The sequence below is a fragment of the Sapajus apella genome, unplaced genomic scaffold, assembly GCF_009761245.1.
Source record: "Sapajus apella isolate SASKATOON/1434 unplaced genomic scaffold, GSC_monkey_1.0 scaffold65, whole genome shotgun sequence".
Classification (NCBI taxonomy): Eukaryota; Metazoa; Chordata; class Mammalia; order Primates; family Cebidae; genus Sapajus; species Sapajus apella.
The window spans coordinates 5,301,589-5,321,274 of NW_022437005.1; the positions used below are offsets into that span (position 1 = coordinate 5,301,589).

Here is a 19,686-nt window from a genome sequence, read left to right on the forward strand (position 1 = left end):
TTTATTTTTTTTTTTGAGATGGAGTTTCGCTCTTGTTACCCAGGCTGGAGTGCAATGGCGCGATCTCGGCTCACCGCAACCTCCGCCTCCTGGGTTCAGGCAATTCTCCTGCCTCAGCCTCCTGAGTAGCTGGGATTACAGGCACACGCCACCATGCCCAGCTAATTTTTTGTAATTTTAGTAGAGACGGGGTTTCACCATGTTGACCAGGATGGTCTCGATCTCTTGACCTCGTGATCCACCCACCTCGGCCTCCCAAAGTGCTGGGATTACAGGCTTGAGCCACCGCGCCCGGCCCTAAGATACTTTTTTTAAATGTGGGCATTATTTGAACTAATTTTTAAACAGGTGGAGAGTGTCATAAAATTTTTATATGAAGGAACATTTTTTACTTCATCCCAACATTGCTTTTGTGTAATATGCTCATATATGAGTGCTGCTGCTCTCATTTTAAAATCATAGCCACTGATTTTTCATTTTCTAAATGTAGAAAGTGTGAGGAAAGTAACTGAGGCATTATCTTGAACCAATTTGAGGAAGTGAAATGTGCTTGCCCAACTTTTCTCTTTTTTTTTGAGATGGAGTCTCTCTCTGTTGCTCAGGCTTAAGTGCAGTGGTGCAATCTCAGCTCACTGCAACCTCTGTCTCCTGGGTTCAAGCGATTCTTGCTTCAGCCTCTTAAGTAGCTGGGATTACAGGCACACACCACCATACCTGGCTAATTTTTGTATTTTTAGTAAAGACAGGATTTTACCATGTTGATCAGTCTGGTCTTGAACTACTGACCTTGTGATCTGCCTGCCTTGGCCTCCCAAAGTGCTGGAAAAACAGGCGTGAGCCACCACGCCTGGCTCCAGCTTTTCAAGTGGGCTAAGTTAGGTTAAAATCTAGAAACATTTTCCTGTGTGTGAAACATGCTTTTAGTGTTGGAATTTAGTAGTTTCACATAGCTGGACTATAAAGATGTTAGAAAAAAACCATGCAGAATGTGTTAAGTTAGAAGGTTAAAGGGAAATAAAATAACCTATAATTTATATAAATTATGACATTTAAAAAATTAGGAAAGTGGAAAAGAGAAAAATAGATAATTCTTCACTGTGGCCGATTGATGAAAATTTTGGTGTACTTAGCCGGAATTCTAAAATTAGCTGGGTGTGGTGGCGGACACCTGTAATCTCAGCTACTTTGGGAGGCTGAGGTAGGAAAATCACTTGAACCTGGGAGGCGGAGGTTGCAGTGAGCCTAGATCGTGCCATTGCACTTTAGCCTGGGTGACAAGAGTGAACAGTGAACGTTGTGCATATTCTTACTTATGCACACACATAGAAACACTTATTTGTGTGGTATACTGAACTTGAAATTTATAAATAAATGCTTTCTACCTTAAAAATAAAAGTGGTACCTACTTATAATATTTACCTTTCTCACAGTCAGGTTGATTATCGAGCAAAACTTTGGGCCTGTAATTTCTGTTTTCAAAGAAATCAGGTATGTGAGTTATTTTTTAAAATATGTTTTATTTTAGTTGTATGAAAAAAATTAAGTGAGGTTGAATTTGTGTTTACGTTGGCAGTCGGCAGTTTCTGCTGAACTCAGGGTGATAACTTTTGTTAAGCATGATACTGAATTTGAACATTTGTGGCTTATTGTGTTGAATGGTTTTCTTCTTTGAGTTCTTGTAATTTGCTTGGGGGTTGGGAGCGTGCATCGAATTCCTTTTCTTGCACATTTTCTGCGGGCAGTGAATCTGTTGCCCTAAGAGAGCACCTGTTGTTCATATATCTTTTGACTTCAGTATATTCTAATTGGATAGTGTATATTACTGAATTTTCATTTTCTGATCTTTCTAACTTTAAGGATCCAAGTATCAGTGTTGAGCTTCTTTTGATTTAAAAATTTAAAAACTACCAAACTAGAAACAGCTCACAAATCACAAGAGAGACTTCTCTATGAAAGTAACTGTGCTTGGCCAAGAGCAGTGGCTCACGCCTGTAATCCCAGCACTTTGGGAGGCTGAGGCGGGTGGATCACATGATATCAGGAGTTCAAGACCAGCCTGGTCACCATGGTGAAACCCCGTCTCAACTAAAAATTTTTTTGTAAAAAAATTAGCTAGGCGTGGTGGTGGGCGTCAGCTACTTCGGGAGGCTGAGGCAGGAAAATCGCTTGAATCCCAGAGGTGGAGGTTGCAGTGAGCCGAGATCATGCCATTGCACTCCAGCCTGGGCGACAAGCAAAACTCTGTTTCAAAAAAAAAAAGTAACTGTGCCTGTATTGAAAATGTTCTAAAACTGGATTGTGATGATTGTTGCACAAGTGTACACAGACTAAAAATCATTGACTTGTGCACTTAAAATGAGTGAATTTTATGTTATGTAAACTATACCTCAATAAAGTTGTTAGAAAAAAGTTAATTGTGTCCAGCATAGTGTATATTGTTCTAACAGATCTTAAGCTCTTCACATGCATTTGTTTATATATTTGATCGTAATTAAAATTACTCTCATTCTCAGATACAGCACATAAGTCTAGTGATGAAGAGAACAGTATATAATTGATGACTGACTATAGGTTCAGAAAGTATAAGCAGATGTCATTCAAAATGTACCTTCATGAGAGATTCAGAAGTATATGCAAATCTTAAAAGCATTTCTGCTCCCTATTACATTCGAGATTAATGTTTCTGTTTAATATAACTTATTATAAAAATTCTAAGGCAGGGTAGCATTGTGGCTAAAGAGCCAGGCTGGAGTTCAGTGGCACAATCATGGCTCATTGCAGCCTTAGCCTCCTGGGCTCAAATGATCCTCCCACCTCAGCTTTTGAGTAGCTGGGACTACAGGTGTGAGCCACCACCCCCAACTAATTTTTTTACTTCTTGTGGAGAGACAGGGTCTTACAGTGTTGCCCAAGCTGGTTTTGAGCTCCTGGGCTCGAGTGATCCTCTCATCTCAGCATCATTATCATTTTTATACATGGGAAATAAACAGTGTAATGTAGATGTGCCAGCCCTCATAGAACTGTTTCCTTCTTTTCAGTTTCCTCCAGCTTATGGAGGAATATCTGAGGTGAACCAGCCTGCTGAATTGATGCCCCAATTTTCTACAATTGAGTACATGATACAGGTAATTTCTTTGTTGTGCATTTAATGAGCAATATTATATGTTGAGTTTCTCTTGAAATCTTTTGTCTTCCGTTTCTCTTACCTGGATAGGGGACTTAAAGCTGTGAGGGCAGCACGATCCTAACTGTTAGGTTTGATATGTGCGTATCTGCTGGCATTGCTTTCAAGTCTTGATATTATAGAAGGCTACTAAAAAGGTAGAACTGATCAAATTCCAAACCTGTCCTCTGTAGCCTTCTCAATCTTAGTAGGTGGTACTCCATCATCTAGTATTTTAGCTTCAAAACCTTAGACTCATCCTTGATTTCTCTCTTTCCCATTCTATATCTAATCCACTGGAAACCTGAATCCATCTACTTTCCTCTCTCTACTACTAACTGCCCTGGGCCAGCCACTGCTTCTTACTTGAATCTTCTAATTGTTCTCCCTGATGTTACCATTGCCTATTTATATATTATTCTTCACCCAGCAGCCAGAGTAACTCTTTAAAAACATAAATCATGTACTTCTCTGTAAAGAAAACCTCAGTGAGGCCGGGCGCGGTGGCTCAAGCCTGTAATCCCAGCACTTTGGGAGGCCGAGGCGGGTGGATCACGAGGTCAAGAGATCGAGACCATCCTGGTCAACATGGTGAAACCCTGTCTCTACTAAAAATACAAAAAATTAGCTGGGCATGGTGGCGCGTGCCTGTAATCCCAGCTACTCAGGAGGCTGAGGCAGGAGAATTGCCTGAACCCAGGAGGCGGAGGTTGCGGTGAGCTGAGATCGCACCATTGCACTCCAGCCTGGGTAACATGAGTGAAACTCCGCCTCAAAAAAAAAAAAGAAAACCTCAGTGGCGAAAATGGCTTTCCTTTACCCAGGGTAAAAGACAGTTTTCAAAGCCTTGCGTGTCACCACTCCATCCTCAGTGTCTGCTAGTGTTGTTGATCAGCCCAGTGGGCCTCCTTGACTCTCCTCAAATATGTGAACACTCCTGCCTGAGGACCTCTGCTATAGCTTTTCGCTGAGGCTGGAGCTCTCCCCTGTATCTGTAATGTTCCTTCCCTCTCCTCCCTCAGGCTTTGCTCAACATTACTTTCTTTTTCTTTCTTTTTTTTGAGACAGCCTCGCTCTGTCACCCAGGCTGGAGGACAGTGGCACTATCTCAGCTTACTGAAACGTCTGCTTCCTATGGTCAAGCAATTCTCTTGCCTCAGCCTCCCGAGTAGCTGGGATTACAGGTGCACCCCAACATGCCTGGCTAATTTCTGTATTTTTATTAGAAACACGGTTTCACCATGTTGGCCAGGCTGGCGTTGAACTCCTGACTTGGTGATCTGCCCGCCTCGGCCTCCCAAAGTGCAGGGATTATAGGCGTGAGCCACCGCACCCGGCCCTCTTTTCCTTTTCTTTAAGATGGGGTCTTACTCTGTCATCCAGGCTGGTGTGCAGTGGGGCGACTATAGCTTACTGCAGCCTCAAATTCCTGAGCTCAAGAAGTCTTCCTGCCTCCTCCTCCTGAGAGCTGGGAGCACAGCCATGTGCCATCATGCCCAACTAATTTTTAAATTTTTTTAGTTAGAGATGGAGTCTCGCCATGTTGCCAGGCTGGTCTTGAACTCCTGGGCTTAAGCAATCCTCCCACCTTAGCCTCCCAAAGTGCTGGGATTATAGGCATGAGCCCGGCTCATATGCTGCTTTCTAAATGAGGCTGCCTGACCTCTCTGTTTAACAGTTGACTCTGCCCTCTGCCTCTCTTCCTGGCATTTGCATTCCCCCTTAACCTCTCCATTACAGAAAGTTTGCTCCTTGAGGCAGCAAGAAGTCTTTGTTCTTTCTGTTCACTGTGCGTCCCAGGACCTGGAACAATGTGTGGCATGTAGGAATTATTTAAAAAAATGTTGAATACATTGTTGGATACAAATAGTTTCTATGTTTAGTTTGATTTAATAGCATCTGAGTCATTTAATGAGTTAGAGCTTTGTGTAGATGTCCTTATTTCCTAAAAACTAAATATTAAAGACATGATTTTCATACCTAATTTGCTTTAAAAAGTGCTCGCTAAGTCTATTTGTATATTGATCATTATGCTGTTTTTCTTTGCCCAAAGCGAGGTGCCCAGTCCCCTCTGATCTTTCTCTATGTGGTTGACACATGCCTGGAAGAAGATGACCTTCAAGCACTCAAAGAGTCCCTGCAGATGTCATTGAGTCTTCTTCCTCCAGATGCACTGGTGGGTCTGATCACATTTGGAAGGATGGTGCAGGTTCATGAACTAAGCTGTGAAGGGATCTCCAAAAGTTATGTCTTCCGAGGGACCAAGGATTTAACTGCAAAGCAAATACAGGTTTGTACCTTACCTTACTTGTACAGGAGCAGGAACAAGGACTTTTTTCTTTCCTCTTTTTTTTTTTTTTCAAAGAGACAGGGGTCTTGCTTTGTAGCCCAGGCTGGAGTTCAGTGGTGCGATCGTGGCTCACTATAGTCTTGTATTCCTAGGATCAAGCCATTGGCCCACCTCAGCTTCCTGAGTAGGTGGGACTGTAAGCACGTGCCACCACACCCAGCTGAGGACATTTCTTAAGAATTAGTCATTCACTTTTAGTGTCATTGGCAATGAATCTTTCTGGCTTTTTTTTAAGGATATGTTGGGCCTGACCAAGCCAGCCATGCCCATGCAGCAAGCACGACCTGCGCAACCACAGGAGCACCCTTTTGTTTCAAGCAGGTGAGATCCCAACATGGAATATTCCACATACTGTGGTGGACATGCAGATGATCCATGGGACTAAGGGAAGAAGAATATTAGAACTTTTATTTTCTTCTTCTTAGGAAAAAAGATAAATGATTAAGCCTAATCAATAGCCAGAGTTTTATCAAAAGGTTTTGAGACCACTGTGCTCAATTGCTGTGCTTAGACATTCCATATCTGATGTCCTTTTTGATGCTTAAGTAAAGCTGGAAAACCTGAAAAGACTTTTTTCATGTGTCCTCAAACATACTTGTGACCAGGTATTCACTTCATTCAGCCCATTGAGTGCCTGGGGCTGCCCTAGACTGGGCTAAAAGCTTGATAAAATGCATTGCCTGATGTGCTGAAGACAACCTCTTAACTCTCAAGGATCAAGAGAAGCACAGATTAGAATGATGAGGAATGATGAAGATTGTCCACGTAAATGGACCTCACGTAGACTGAGCTCGTGTTAGGCACATTCTTAGGATTTCTTTGCGCCTAAAATTTAATTAAACTGAATTGCTTTTTTTCAAGACAATTTTTCTCCATGTAACATATATAAATTTCTAAGTATTGGGCTTTATATTCCTCAGTAAAACTGCTTTAAATTGTTTTGTGTTAGTAGAGAGATAGCTTTGAAGAAAAAAATTACCAGTCGTTTTCTACTATGAGTAATTATCTTGAAGAGCAGTAACTGTGTGGCACCTAGTGTTGAGAACCAGAGTACTTTATTCATTATGGGTTGATGTGTCTCTTCAAAATCGTGCAGATTTCTGCAGCCCGTTCACAAGATTGATATGAACCTCACTGATCTTCTTGGGGAGCTACAGAGGGACCCGTGGCCAGTAACTCAGGGGAAGAGACCTTTGCGATCCACTGGTGTTGCTTTGTCCATTGCTGTTGGCTTGCTGGAGGTAATTTGTAATTTACCAGGACCTCTCGAATCATACAGACTTGCTCTCAGAAAATATATTTGTTGGCTTTGTTTGAAAATCACTTGTGATCTAAGTCAACCGTCTGTGTTAACCTATCAGAAAGCATTTCTGGCATCATTGTTACTCACTTTGAGGGAGCCTCTCAAAATTTTGAAAATGCTAAAAGTTTTCGTGAAAACCTAAGACAACTAGAGAAATGGGGAGTACTCAGAGTGAATTAATAAAAGCATGCAAAACCATCAGGCTGTAAGAAGATAAGTGTTGCTTTTCTGCGTTATCTGTATTATTCTTTCAGTTTCACCGCTTTTCAGAAGAGCTGGAGAGAATGCATCTTTGGAGTATTTCTGTTGGAAATTGAACTGTACTTGGAGGTGGGGCTGTATACTTCTAAAATGCTGCCATTTGCTGTTTAGGGCACTTTTCCAAACACAGGAGCCAGGATCATGCTGTTTACTGGAGGTCCCCCTACCCAAGGGCCTGGCATGGTGGTTGGAGATGAGTTAAAGATTCCTATTCGTTCTTGGCATGATATCGAGAAAGATAATGCACGTTTCATGAAAAAGGCAACCAAGGTAGGTACTCTGGGTATGGGCTGTAATTCTGAAAGCCCATTGCCAGGGCTGCTCTGGGTGACAGCTACTTTGCCAAGGTCATGTGCCATGATCAGCAAGACACTCTTTCAGAGACAATTTTTCTGATCTTAGCTGCTGTTAAATTATTGCTCCTACTTTCAGACCTTAATTAGAGTGGGTTGCCTTAAAACTACTCAAAGTGTTTTGAGATTGAAAACTATATTTCTATTTATTCAGATATTTTTGAAAATGATTTCCAGGCTGGGCCCAGTGGCTCATACCTCTAATCCCAACACTTTGGGAGGCTAAGGCGGTTGGATCACTTGAGGTCAGGAGTTCAAGACCAGCCTAGCCAACATGGGGAAACCCCATCTCTACTAAAAACACAAAAATTAGACCAGGCATGATGGCTCACGCCTGTAATGCCAGCACTTTGGGAGGCTAAAGCAAGTGGATCACTTGAGTTCAGGAGTTCAAGACCAGTATTGGCAACATGGCAAAAACCCCTGTCTGTACTAAAAATACAAAAATTAGCTGGGCGTGGTGGCATGTGCCTGTAATTTCAGCTACTCGGGAGGCTGAAGCACAAGTATCCCTTGAACCTGGGAGGCAGAGGTTGCAATAAGCTGACATTGTGCCACTGCATTCTAGCCTGGGTGATGGAGTGAGACTCTATCTCAAAAAAAAATAAATAAAAATAAAAATATAAAAATTAGCTGGGCATAGTGGTGCATGCTTATAATCCCATTTACTTGGGAGGCTGAGGCAGGAGGATCACTTGAACCCGAGAGCCAGAGATGGCGCCATTGCACTCTAGCCTGGGCAACAGAGAGAGACTCTGTCTCTAAAAGAAAAGAAAATGATTTACATATTTTTATATTTGATTACCTCCTTTGATATATTCAGTCATACCTTGAGAATAATGTCACTGTTTCCTAAAGATAACTTTCCTCTCTTCACAGCACTATGAGATGCTTGCTAATCGAACAGCTGCAAATGGTCACTGCATTGATATTTATGCTTGTGCCCTTGATCAAACTGGACTTTTGGAGATGAAGTGTTGTGCAAATCTTACTGGGTATGTTGACAGCGAAAACCTGGGCAGAGCGACAGTGTTATTTTAAGGAAAGAAAAATGAGTGATGGAGCCATAGGAATGGGCAAAGCCAACTTAGAAAAGCCTTCAGGTAGCTCTGGGCTGTGGTTTTAGTGACTGGGAAAGGCCTGTGGGTTTCTTGGAGAAGCAAGCCATGATTCGTAAGAGGGCTGAAGAGTTCACTACAAACAAGTCGTTTCAGAGTAACTTCATTTCTTTCTTAGAGTTGTTATACTTTTACAGAGACCAGGCCAGAAAAGCAAGCAAATATGGACTATTTGGCCTTCATCAGGGCACTTCCTTTTGAGAAGTGGGGAAAACAGGGTCTCAGTGCTGAAGCAACTAGGAGAAACTTGACCTGGCTAAGTGGCCATACTTTGTAGCTAACTCCAAGTGTACTCAGGCTAGAGGTTGTACTGACTCAGATCCTAAGTCGGTATTGTATTCACAGGCCAGAGTGTGGAGCAGTGCTTTTCAACATGTGGTGGTGTCCAGACCAGCAGCCTTAGGGGCTCCTGGGAGCTGTATATTCCTAGGCCTTACCCAGACCTCCTGAATTGGAAACCCCGGGAATACAGCTCTCTAGGAGATTCTGGAGCACATGAAAGTGTAGAAACCACTGATAAGCACTGGTCTGAAGCTGATTACATATTGGAGTCACCAGGGGAACTTTAAAAACTGCACTTTCTTTGGGTCTTGTCCTCAGAGATTCTGATCTAATTATAATTAGCATGAGATATAGCCTAGGCATCAGCATTTTATGTTTCTCCCATGATTCTAACATAGAGCTAAGTTTGAGAACCATGCGCCACCTTGAGGCGCACTCTAGACATGAATCAGAACCTGTATTTGAATAATACCCCAGGTGATTTGCATGTACAGAAGTGTGAGAAGCATCCTAGAGCTGTGGAATGGGCCTGAGATTCTGCGTTTCTAATAAGCTCCCAGGTGATCCTGCTGGTCCCTAGTGAGTAAAGGGAGTAGAAGGTGGAACCAGAATCACTTGGAGCTGTCCTGGAGAACAACAGATTAGTTAGGTGATAGAATTCGGGTCCTAAATAATACTGACATAACTATCTCACATTTAATAATATGGACTCCTACCAGGACCTTCCAGGAGTGCTGACTCAGGGTGTCCATAGAAAGGCTTTAGTATATTTGTGAACATTCTTTAGATTGTGTGCTAGAGTTTGTGTGAATTTTTTCTGAGAAGAGTTACCATCTGTTGCACACATGTGTTAGTATAGCTCAAGGTGAGCCAACAATGTGGGATGACTTCCAGCAGAAGCAAGGTGATCCTAGGCTGTGCTATAGGAGAAGATTATCTTCAGAAAAGACCACATCCTTGGTTTCCTTGGTGCTAGTCACACCTTATCCAAATTATGTTGTTTTCTGTTCTGAGATGAACTGGAGAAGTTCAAAGAAGAGCAGTTGTGGAGAGTCCTGGAAACTATTCATGTGAGGAATGACTGAAGGAGCTGGGAAAGATTGAGCTGAAGACATGTGGGGATGTGAGAACTCTATTCAACAGTTGAGGGACTTTCCTACGAAGGAATCTGATTTGTTCTGTGTGTGACCAAAGAGTGGAACTAGAACCAAACCAGTGGGTGGAAGCTGCTGGCAAATGAAATTTCACTCAATATAGAGAAGGGCCTCTATTAACAGAGCTGTTCAAACACAGCGTGGACAGCTTCTCAGGAAGGAAGCTCCTTATATTGGAGGACTTCAAGCCTAGTCTGGATGTAACTTGGCAGATATTTTATAGAGGGGTGGTTGAGAGGTAGGATTAGATTTGTGTGAATGTCACAGAAAACCCAAAATAAGTTTATTTCTCTGGAGGTAGGCAGCCTGGGGCTAGTATGTTGATTTCATGGTCATTAGGGGCTGAGGCTCCTACTGAGCTGCTGTACTACCATTCATATGCCATCTGTGGCTCAAGATAGCTGCTGGAGCTCTAACCATTTATAGCAGCAGGAAGGAGGAAAGGTCAGAGAAGGATTGCTCTTCCTGGAGGAACACAGTCCACATATAAGGGACAGAGCAACAGGCAGAATGCAAATGCCAACAGAGGCACATGGCCACAGGCAAGGCAGGCTGGGAAATGTCATCTTTGTTCCAGGAAACAAAGGAAGGGGTATATATTTGGTACCAAATAGCTGACTCCTCACTGGATGGTTCAGACACTCTGAGATGGCTGGACCAGGTGACCTTTCTTATGTTCTTCTAAATTCTGAGGCCTTGTTTTATGAATGATGGTTGGATGCATAACTTGCATCAAGCTGTGCTTCTCTGTCCAAATACATGAAATGATGACCTTTTACTTCAATGAGGAATTAATATTAATACTCATGAGTTGGAAAAAGAATGCTTGTGAAATTAAGAATTCAGTGTTTTGAGGCAGTAAATTAACCTGGAAAGGATTTCCCACAGGCCTGGGTATTTCCCCATGCCAAAGAAATGTGAGAGGAATTAGGGTTGTTCTTATGGCTTCTGTTTAATGCTTTAGAAGTAGTTTCTTCCCTAAGTACGAATTGAACTTGCTGTTTTTCGTTTTCCAAATTTATTTTATTTTATTTTATTTTATTTTATTTTTATTTTTGAGAAGCAGTCTTGCTCTGTCACCCAGGCTAGAGTGCAGTGGTGCCATCTCGGCTCACTGCTACCTCTGCCTCCCGGGTTCAAGTGATTCTCCTGCCTCAACCTCCTGAGTAGCTGGGATTACAGCTACTAATTTGTGTATTTTTAGTAGACAAGGGGTTTCATGATGTTGGGTAGGCTGGTCTTGAACGCCTGACCTCAAGTGATCTGCCTGCCTCAGCCTCCCAAAGTGCTGGGATTATAGGTGTGAGCCACTGTGCCCAGCCTGTTTTTTATATTTAAATTAATCAGTAGCACCTTTGGGGACCTGGTTTCTTTTTTCTTTAAATTATTTTTGTAAATACTGAGGGAGCATCTGAACGGGCTTCAGTCTTCTTAATATTCACTAGATTTTTTTCTTTCTTCTTACCTAGAGGCTACATGGTAATGGGAGATTCTTTCAACACTTCTCTCTTCAAGCAGACATTCCAAAGAATTTTTACTAAAGATTTTAATGGAGATTTCCGAATGGCATTTGGTGCTACTTTGGATGTAAAGGTACAGTAGACTTTTTTTATTTTTTATTTTTTATGTAGACTCACTGTATTGCCCAGGCTGGTCCAGAACTCCTAGCCTCAAGCAGTTTTCCCGCCTTATCGCCCTAAAGTGCTGGGATTACAGGCATGAGCCACTATGCCTGGCCATACTGTTAAAACTTTAATGGAATTATAGTGTTCTTAGTTTTTCAATCAATATCCAGACTTGTGGCAACCTCCAGCTGCTGTACACGGGGATGTAAAAGACAATTAAAACGATCCCAACCAAATGACTATTACAAAGCATGTTGTTCACTTTATCCCTTTGCTTCTTGAGGATGACCTGTGTATGTATTTATGTTCTAAATAAAGCATTCCTGGCTCCCCTGCAGGCTCTGTGCCACCCTGCTTCAGTGCAGTAGAAGGTAGAGGAGGAAGTAGGGTGGGTGTTGCGAGCAGCACCGTGGCCTGAGGACTGGGGCAGCCACACAGTGGTCTGTGCCCACCCAGCCATCAGCATGGCTCACTGCCTTGCACAGAGCCATGGTTATGTTTAATGCCTTCCTGAAGAATAGCCGGAGTGATCTAAAATAGTATTGTGAGGTTTTTTTTTTTTTTTTTTTTTTTTTTTCGGTCCATGTAGGGACTCCTGGCCCTGATACAGCTGATTTTAAGTCATTGAGAAAACATTAAAAGAGGGTGTTAGGCTAGGCATGGTGGTGCACACCTATAATCCCAGCACTTTGGGAGGCCAAGGTGGGGTAATTGTATGAGCTCTGGAATTACAGACTAGCCTGGGCAACATAGCAAGACCCTATCTCTATGAATGATTAAAAATAAAAATTAACCACCTGTGGTGGTACACACCTGTGGTTCCAGCTACTCAGGAGGCTGAGGTGGGAAAATCACATGTGCCCAGGAGTTTGAGGCTTCAGTGAGCTATGATCCTGCCACTGCACTCAGCCTGGGCAACAGAGAGAGACCCTGGTTGGCAGGGGCAGTAGTGTGGGGGGGTGTCATTAGAAGATATGATTGGAATTATTACTTGGAGAATTGGAGATAATTATTAAATCATCTAGGTTAAACTTGAAACCATAATCTGAAATGTTTGAGGTTTCTTTTAAAAGATGAATAATGGACTTTTGAAAAGAATTCACATTTTAAAAATCTAAGTATGCTGGCCTTGTCATTATATTGAAGTTCATGAGTTAATTATTTTTAAAGCAACATAAAACAGTATGTTCTCTGATTAGGAATATGCAAATAATTACGAATATATGTGAATGTGAATATATTCATACATGGGATTGGAAAAGAATTGTAATATTGTTAGAATTGTTATCTACATGTACAGTTATTTCACGGTTTAAAAAGTATGTTGTAGGCCGGGCGCAGTGGCTCAAGCTTTTAATCCCAGCACTGTGGGAGGCCGAGGCGGGTGGATCACGAGGTCAAGAGATCGAGACCATCCTGGTCAACATGGTGAAACCCCGTCTCTACTAAAAATACAAAAAATTTGCTGGGCATGGTGGCGCGTGCCTGTAATCCCAGCTACTCAGGAGGCTGAGGCAGGAGAATTGCCTGAACCCAGGAGGCGGAGGTTGCGGTGAGCCGAGATCGCGCCATTGCACTCCAGCCTGGGTAACAAGAGCGAAACTCCGTCTCAAAATAAAAAAGAAAAAAAAAAAAAAGTATGTTGTGAGAGTTGAAAATGCTCATATTCCACGTGTTTCTAAGGGCAGATTTTATTAAAGTTCTAATCACAGTGGCTGTGGAAAAGTTTGTAGGAGAGCAGTTGTGATCCATGTGGGGTTTTCTCTTGGTAGAATAGTAGTGTTATATATATATATTTTTTTTTTGACACGGAGTTTCACTCACGTTACCCAGGCTGGAGTGCAATGGCGCGATCTCGGCTCACGGCATCCTCCGCCTCCTGGGTTCAGGCAATTCTCCTGCCTCAGCCTCCTGAGTAGCTGGGATTACAGGCACGCGCCACCATGCCCAGCTGATTTTTTGTAGCTTTAGTAGAGACGGGGTTTCACCATGTTGACCAGGATGGTCTCGATCTCTTGACCTCGTGATCCACCCGCCTCGGCCTCCCAAAGTGCTGGGATTACAGGCTTGAGCCACCTCGCCTGGCCTATATTTTCTAAGCTTTCATTGTGGCCATGATGAGAGCAGGGTGGATTGAAGTGATTTTTAACTTTACACTGTCACATATTTGTTTTAGACCTCTCGGGAACTGAAGATTGCAGGAGCCATTGGCCCATGTGTATCTCTGAATGTGAAGGGACCGTGTGTGTCAGAAAACGTAAGGAAAACAACTCCCATCACCCTCACCTCCTGCCCTGGATTTAACCTATCAGAAGTGTCAGAGAGTGATGATCTCACATACTTCACCTGTCAGATGTGTCTGCGGTGACAGGAGAAGGGATAATCGTCATTGATGGCTATACTCACAGAGGTGATGTTACTCCATCTGTTCATCTCAAGGGTTAGAGAGAAGGAAACCGAGGCTCAGAAAGGTTAAGTATCTTGCTCAGGGTCAGAACCGACATAAAAGAGCTAGAGTCCAAGTGCCCCTGACTGCATGGCCCATGGTTACTGTGGCAAAGTCCTGGCATGCTGTTCAGCACAAGGCAAACATTCAGCAAAGTCCTTCTGGAGTAAGCCTATTGCTCATTGCCCTTAGAGGTGTTACCTTTGTCTCAGTCAGTTAATAACAAGCCTTTTATGACAGAGACAACCTTGAGTTGGTGTGGAAGTGGGTGACACTGCAGTGTGTGCAAACATCTGTTTTCTCTAGTAATAGATTTTGAGTGTACATAAACAGTTTAGTTATCATTTGGGACGAGCGGCTTTGCTTATTTCCACTTCCTCTGATTATACTTTACTTGTTAGGAGGCAAAACATTTGGGTTGGCAAGGCCTCTCTAGGGTGGTCCTGGGCTGGGGATACACAGTCGTGTCCTTCCCTCATTGTCATCAGTGGGAGGGTAGACCCTAGAGCCAAATGTGGATCCAAGGTGCAGGTTTACACCCCACAGCTAGCCTGAGCAAAGGACTTACTTGCTCTGTGCTTTAGTATCTTTATCTGGCAAATAGGGATGATAATAACAGTGCCTACTCTACAGCATTGTTAGGAGGTTGAAATGAGTTGGTTCAGGTGAAGCAGTTAGTGCCTGACCCACTGGAAGTATGGGTCATCTTTCATGTTGTCAGCAGCAAACGTTCCTGAGTAACCACATAGATTAAACTTTCGTTGAGCTTGGCAGAGGCAAGGCGATTTGAGAGCATATTCCTTCTGAGTGAGGCAAATTGCTGCTCTAAAGCCCATCTAATGAATCATTCATTCATTACACCCGGAGTACTGAGGGGTTTGTACCCCTGTTTCCTGGCAGGGCTATGGAAGACTTCCTTGTTATAAAATATTTTCCGTGGACTTAAAATCTGCCTACTGAAGGCTTCCTGAAGTAGTTTAAGAAGATATTTTTATGAATTAGTACAAACTAATTAGTTTTTCCAGTAGAATTCAGCCATGAGTTTTGGTTGGGGAATGAGGATGCAAAGAATAGGAAAACACAATTTGTAGACATACTGAGAAGTTTAAAGAGGAGTATGATGAATTCCTATATACCCACCATTTAGTCACTAATTGTTAACATTTCACCATGATTGTTCTTTTGTCTTGATTGTCACATTTACTTTATCTGATTGTCATTTATTTGCCAGATTTGATTTTTTGCTGACCTTTGCAAATAATTTGCAGATATCATGACAGTCCTTGAGTGCTTCAATGTGCTGCTTCTAAAAATAAGGATGTTCTCCTACCACGATGTCATTATCAAACTTAAGAAAATAATAATTTCCTAATATCTAGTTCATATTTTTTCCCTAATTTCCCCTCAAATGCCCTTTATAGCTGTTTTTCCCCCAACCGGCATTGCATTTGATACAGCCTTTGTAAAGTGAGAGTTAGGGTTTAAAGGTGTGTTTAGATTCAGCTAAAGCCTTTTTGCCAAGCATTCTTCCTGGGCAATGTGTACTTCATGCTGTGTCACATCCAGAGGCACTATGTCTGCTGTCCCATGTTAGACATGCTGAGTTAGATCACATGGTAATGGTGATGACTGCCCCACTGCCTTTCTACTGTAAGGGAACACTTTCCCCCTTTGCCATTAGCAGGCAGTCTTTTGAATGAGATCATAGCACACAATATGAAAATCTTGTTCACCAACAGCCTAACGGGTTTTTAACATACATTGGTCTTCACTCAAATCAGTTTATTTATTTGAGGATTATAAAATGGTCATTTCCTTTTTTTTTCTTTTTTAAATTTCTTTTTCCTAATAAAGACGAGGTTTCACCATGTTGGTCAGGCTGGTCTTGAACTCCTGACCTCAGGTGATCTGCCTGCCTTGGCCTCCAAAGTGCTTGGATTACAGGCGTGAGCCACCACGCCCAGCCTAAAATGGTCATTTCCTAATTGTCTTTATGGTTCCTTCAATAAAGGCATCTAAAGAGTAAATGTTTAGGTAAGGAATTTGTGCATCACTGAGAAAATGTTTTTTTGGAGCTCTGGAGCAACCGTCATGGGTTTGGTGCCTCGAATGGGGTTAGCAAGGCAAGAAGGGGAGGCATGAAAGCGCCTTTGACTTGTTTGCCTTTTTCCTGAGCATAGCCCTTCACCTTCCAGCAGATAATAAACACCTGCTACCTTTACAAAAGGCCACTACAAGGAAAGTGAACTCCTGTGAATCCATCTATATCATTATCTAACTTAGGAAGTACTGACAGAACAGAGTGCACCCTCCCTGCTATCCACCTTAGAGCCGCTGTGTGATTTCACTTCAAGAGTCTTTTTTTTTTTTTTTTTTTTTTGAGACAGAGTCTCACTCTGTTGTCCAGGCTGGAGTGCAGTGGCTTGATCTTGGCTCACCGCAACCTTTGTCTCTCGAGTTCAAGCGATTCTCCTGCCTCAGGCTCCTCCTGAGTAGCTGGGATTATAGGTGTGCACCACCACGCCTGGCTCATTTTTGTGTTTTTAGTAGAGATGGGGTTTCATCATGTTGGTCAGGCTGCTCTCAAACTCTTGACCTCAGGTGATTCATCTGCCTTGGCCTCCCAAAGTGCTGGGATTACAGTCTGACTTAATTCTTTTCTGGTTTTGTTTTTTAAATTCTTCTTCCCACCCGTAGGAGCTTGGTGTTGGTGGCACGAGTCAGTGGAAAATCTGTGGCCTAGATCTTACATCTACACTTGGCATCTATTTTGAAGTTGTCAATCAGGTGAGTTGGATTTCTTCATGTGTCTTCATGTCTTAAGTGTCCTGTTTTCTGATTTATTTCAAACTAGTGGTCTCTGGTTACTTTCTTCACAAGCTGATATTCCTTAGGTATGATATTAGGCCTGATGATAGTCTGGCATGACCTTTTCCTATTTATTCCTTCCAGGGTTTAGTCGGAGTCAGGCAGCAAATTGCTCTATTACCGCTTTATTGTTGAATTGATGAGGTTGTTAAAAGGGTAATGGATTTTACCAGCCATCATAATATGGGTTAATTTTTGAGTGTATCAGTTCTTTCCCTAATATTTTATTGTGAAAAATTCCTAACATACAGAAAAATTGAAAGAATCGTACAGTGAACACGGACTACCTAGGTGAACCCATCACCTTGATTCTGTAATTAACATTTTATGTACAAGCATATGTTGGAAATACATTGGGTTCAGTTCCAGACTACCACAGTAAAGTGAATATTACAATAAAGCAAGTCACATGAATATTTTGATTTCCTATTGCATATAAAAGTTATGTTTAGACCATCATGTGTTAAGTGTTAAATAGCATTATGTCTTTGAAAACATTATACATTCTTTAATTTAAAAAATATTTTACGGGCCGGATGCGGTGGCTCAAGCCTGTAATCCCAGCACTTTGGGAGGCCGAGGTGGGTGGATCACGAGGTCAAGAGATTGAGACCATCCTGGTCAACATGGTGAAACCCCATCTCTACTAAAAATACAAAAAATTAGCTGGGTATGGTGGCGCGTGCCTGTAATCCCAGCTGCTGGGGAGGCTGAGGCAGGAGAATTGCCTGAACCCAGGAGGCAGAGGTTGCGGTGAGCCGAGATCGCGCCATTGCACTCCAGTGTGGGTAACAAGAGCGAAACTCTGTCTCAAAAAAAAAAAAATACTTTACAGTTGACCCTTGAGTAGTGTTGGGGTGCCAACACTGCACAGTTAAAACTCCACATGTAACCAACTTCCCCAAAACTTAACCACTAATAGCCCACAGTTGACTGGACACCTGACCGATAACAGTTGATTAACACATATTTTGTAAGTAATGCATATTATATCCTATATTATAATAAAGTAAGCTAGAGAAAAGAGAATGTTGTTAAGAAAATCATAAGGAAGATAAAGTGTATTTATTGTTTGTTAAGTGGAAATAGACATCATAAGGTCTCAGTAGACTGAGGAGGAGGAGGAGGAAGAGGAGGGCTTGGTCTTGCCATCTTGGGTAGCAAAGGCAGAAGAAAATCCACATGTAAGTGGACCTTTACAGTTCAAACCTATATTGCTCAAGGGTCAACTGTACTGCTAAAAAATGTTAATGACATCTGATTCTTCAGTGAGTCATAATCTTTTGCGGGTAGAAGGTCTTAAACTGATGTTGTTGGCTGCTGACTGATCAGGCTGTTGGTTGCTGAAGGGTGAGTGGCTGTGGCAGTTTCTTTTCTTTTTCTTTTTTTTTTAAATTAAGATGATGTCTCACTCTGTCACCCAGGCTATGGCAGTGTCATGATCTTGGCCAATTGCAACTACCACCCGCCAGGTTCAAGCCATTCTCACACCTCAGCCTCCTGAGTAGCTGGGATTACAGGCGCCTGCCACCATGCCCAGCTAATTTTTGTATTTTTAGTAGAGACAGGGTTTCACCATATTGGCCAGGGTGGTCTTGAACTCCTGACCTCAAGTGATCCGCCTGCCTCAGCCTCCCAAAGTGTTGGGATTACAGCTGTGAGCCACTGCACCCAGCCTGGCAATTTCTTAAAATAAGGCAACAATGAAGCTTGCTGCATCGGTTGACTCTTCCTTTCAGGAAAGATTTCTCTGTGGCATCCAGTGTTGTTTGATAGTTTTTTACCCACAGTAGAACTTCTTTCAAAAATGGAATCAATTCTCTTAAACCTTGCTGCTTCTTTACTAGGTAAGTTTATGTAATACTGTAAATCTCATCTTGTCATTTCAACAATGTCACAGCATCTTCATGAGGAGTAGATTCCATCTCAACAAACCACTTTCTTTGGTTATCCATAAGAAGCAATTGCTAATCCATTAAAGTTTTATGAAATTGTGACAGTTCAGGATTCACTTCTTTATCTCTTTAATAAAAAAAAAAAAAGGTGGGCACTATGGCTCACACCTGTAATCCCAGCACTTTGGAAAGCAGAGGCAGGCAGATCACAAGGTCAGACGATCGAGACCAGTCTGACCAACATGGTAAAACCTTGTCTCTACTAAAAATACAAAAAAATTAGCCCGATGTCATGGCACATGCCTGTAATCTCAGCTGCTCAGGAGGCTGAGGCAGGAGAATTGCTTGAACCTGGGAGTTGGAGGTTGCAGTGAGCTGAGATCGCACCACTGCACTCCAGCCTGGGTGACGGAGTGAGGCTCCGTAGAGATGTAGAGATGGAGGTCTCTCATTGTTGCCCAGACTGGTCTTGAACTCCAGGGCTCAAGCAGTCCTCCCACCTTAGCCTTCCAAAGTGCTGGGATTACAAACCGGCTAGGATCCACTTTTTTTTTTTTTTTTTGATATGGAGTCTCCCTTTGTTGCTAAGGCTGGAGTGCAGTGGCTCAATCTCAGCTCACTGCAACCTCTGCCTCCCGGGGTTAAGCAAGTCTTCTGCCTCAGCCTCCCGTGTAGCTGGGATTAAGGCAACTGCCACCACACCCAGCTAATTTTTGTATTTTTAGTAGGGATGGGCTTTCACCATGTTGGCCAGGCTGATCTCGAACTCCTGACCTCAGGTGATCCACCCGCCTCAGCCTCCCAAAGTGTTGGGATTACAGGCGTGAGCCACCGTACGCAGCCGAGGATCCATTTCTAATTCTAGTTA

The 19,686-nt window shown here is 42.6% G+C and overlaps 1 protein-coding gene across 3 annotated transcripts in view; it reads left to right on the top strand.

Annotated features, from left to right (window-relative positions):
- SEC23B (SEC23 homolog B, COPII coat complex component) overlaps positions 1–19,686 on the top strand; it is a 43,933-nt gene that overhangs the window by 3,279 nt on the left and 20,968 nt on the right. For all 3 annotated transcript variants that reach the window (XM_032248097.1, XM_032248099.1, XM_032248098.1), the window contains exons 3-12: positions 1,431–1,488; positions 3,039–3,125; positions 5,217–5,453; positions 5,749–5,834; positions 6,610–6,754; positions 7,189–7,347; positions 8,310–8,425; positions 11,454–11,577; positions 13,786–13,866; positions 16,753–16,842. In XM_032248097.1, coding sequence (XP_032103988.1) covers positions 1,431–1,488; positions 3,039–3,125; positions 5,217–5,453; positions 5,749–5,834; positions 6,610–6,754; positions 7,189–7,347; positions 8,310–8,425; positions 11,454–11,577; positions 13,786–13,866; positions 16,753–16,842 — 1,183 coding nt within the window. The remainder of the gene's footprint in view (positions 1–1,430; positions 1,489–3,038; positions 3,126–5,216; positions 5,454–5,748; positions 5,835–6,609; positions 6,755–7,188; positions 7,348–8,309; positions 8,426–11,453; positions 11,578–13,785; positions 13,867–16,752; positions 16,843–19,686) is intronic.